This window comes from Trypanosoma grayi (genome assembly GCF_000691245.1).
Source record: "Trypanosoma grayi strain ANR4 Tgr_1650_V1, whole genome shotgun sequence".
Lineage (NCBI taxonomy): Eukaryota > Euglenozoa > Kinetoplastea > Trypanosomatida > Trypanosomatidae > Trypanosoma > Trypanosoma grayi.
In genome coordinates this window covers 1-2,527 of record NW_008827268.1, presented here as the reverse complement: position 1 = coordinate 2,527, position 2,527 = coordinate 1, and the positions used below count along the sequence as shown (strand labels likewise).

The 2,527-nt window shown below is 48.5% G+C and overlaps 1 protein-coding gene across 1 annotated transcript; it reads right to left on the bottom strand.

The window, feature by feature from the left end:
* Positions 1-68: 68 nt before the first annotated feature.
* Positions 69-464, bottom strand: DQ04_16501000 (hypothetical protein; the record flags this gene model as incomplete). Its single annotated transcript, XM_009317478.1, has 1 exon — positions 69-464. One exon carries the CDS (start codon positions 462-464, stop codon positions 69-71), a length of 396 nt encoding a protein of 131 aa, XP_009315753.1.
* Positions 465-2,527: the final 2,063 nt, after the last annotated feature.

Here is a 2,527-nt window from a genome sequence, read left to right as displayed (position 1 = left end):
GCCCCCAAGGCCGGGCGGCAACGGCCGAGTTCTTTTTTGAAGAGCAATCCGGTAAAATACCCCGAGGGCTATGCCGACTTCAGGGGCTTTGGTGTCCGGCGCCCCTTTGTATGGGTGGGGCGCGTTGCTGTTTTTGGGTGGCGGGGAAGTGTGGGCCGCAGGGGGTGCATGGGAACTGGCCCCCCCATATTATTATAGAGGCTGAGGCCAGGACCGCCGGATTGGCCCTGCTCGCTTTCAAGGGGGGTTTTACCGGCCACACTCCATATCTGCATCGACGACGCGGCAGTAACGCATATTATAAAAAAAGACAACGCGCATTCCGATGCGCTGGTTTGGGAAGCGGGGTGCGTCGGCGGGGCGCTGCGCGAGCAAGGCTTACACACCACATGGGGCCATGCCGCGTCGGAAACCAATCCTGCGGATTGCATCTCGCGCGGGGTAAAGGTTTTACCGACGGGCATCGCGAAGGGGTGGGGCTTTCAAAAGGGAGCGCGCGAGGTGGGTTAAGGGCGGTTTCCGCACCTTCTTTTTGTCAGTTGATGAAAAGTTTTTTAACTTCCCTATAAATTTAATGTTTGGATTTTATCCAAAGACCCTCCAACTATGCAAACTAGGGGCATTGTTTTTGCGGTGAGGAATAGATATAAGGTGTCTCCTCTCTCCCCCTTTACTTATTAGAGGAGGGTAAGGTATGGACCCTTCTGTCTGTGTAGCCTGCTGAAACGCGGTAGGGGGCTGATCGTGCGGGTGGGCTTTCTTGCGAAAGGGCTTGGTGGAAGGGAATCGACGTCCTGGCTGAAGGTATGAGACCCGAAAGGTACCCTTTTACAAGCCGACTATATATTGATAGAAATAATGATTCTGAATATGGAATACTTGACTGATTGCTTTTGGTAGGTCGAAACAATGAACATTTTGTGTGAAATTGTCTGATTGTACGGTTTCTGCCCCCCATCAGTTTTAGAAGAAACGATGCAATGGACAGGGCATAGTCAGAGAAACATACAACTTATAAGTCTACTTTTTGAGGATTAACACACCGCCCCTCGCTGTGGCACCCGCCCTGGCCCCATCGATGGCAGGGTGTGTTGCTCAGTTGGGGGGCTGTCGTAAGTTTGTTGGCCCTAAGGGCTATCTCGATAAAAAAAAAGCCATCCTTTAGACAAGGGTCCTCGAAGGCTTCCCGGCCGCCCTAAACCTACGCGGCTGGATGGCCCTTTGCCGTTTGAACAGCACGAGCCATGTATAAAAATTTCCCCGCAATTGCCTGCAACCATCTGTAACCCCAGCCCTGTCGGCGGTGGGGGCCCGGGAAACAATATTCACCCGTGCGGTTTTGCGGGCCAATCCCGGCAACGCCGATATTGGAAAAAGCGCTGGTGTGCGGAAGGGCTATTCCGGTTGGTTTTTCCTTAAGCATCCCTTCCCCAAAAAATACCCTAACGCTTTACTTCGGCCGACCCTTTTTTCAGAAGACTTTTTTTTAAAAATCCTGCATACCCCCAAATCCAACTCTTGTGGCAGTTATTTCATTCAATAAAGCACCAAGAGCTGTACGAAAAAAAATAAACTCGTCTTTTGCGTTTGATTGGTATGCGCCATGGGTTCTCACTCTGCTAGGGTTGAAAATCAATCACGCAAGAAGGCAAAGAGCCACTGTTCCTGCTCTCAAAAAAAAAANATGCGCCATGGGTTCTCACTCTGCTAGGGTTGAAAATCAATCACGCAAGAAGGCAAAGAGCCACTGTTCCTGCTCTCAAAAAAAAAAAAAATGGAAAGCACAGTTGCAGAATTATATTGCACAAATTCCGTGAGTGCTATATTTCTAATTTTTTTTTTAACAACAAAACGCAAGGTTTTGTTGTTAACAGATCGTTTAAATAGCCTGCTTGTAAAAACTTCCAAGACTCCTTGGTAACGGTGACCGTCTTATCGTTGTGCTCAGATTTGATATGCCACATTGGAATGGAAAATGTAGAGTCGAGAAATATGCCATAAAGATATTTTATACCTTTATTACGCTTCATCTTCGTGAAATCTGACGTTTGGCACCTTATATTGTAAAGGTTTTTTTTTTGTCTCTCGAACTTCCGGTTAACGTCTGTGCACGTACGGTTGGGCTACAAAAAAAGGAAAAGGTCACCCACCTTGTTTCAGAGGGTATGACAAGCTTTTATTGCACAAATTATGACGAAACCTCAGCAAAACAGCGAACAGTACAGGAACATTCTCGGCCTAATGGCCGCCCCTTGAAAAGGAAGGGCGGGGCAATCGGAGTTTTTTAGAAAGCAGTTCCCCTCATAAAGGGTAGATTGGCACGCCTTTTTCAGCCTGCATGAATGTATTTCCTCTTTCGCTACCGTGTCAAAATCGTACGGTATTTTGACGCTTTCCATTGGCTTGCGGAGGTCATGCCGCTAACTCCCTTCAAAAGAAAAAATGCCCCACGCCTTAAACAGCTAGTTTCGGGCCCCTAGGGCACCAACGCCATGAGATAGCTCGCACCTGTCGCGGTGGGGGTGTG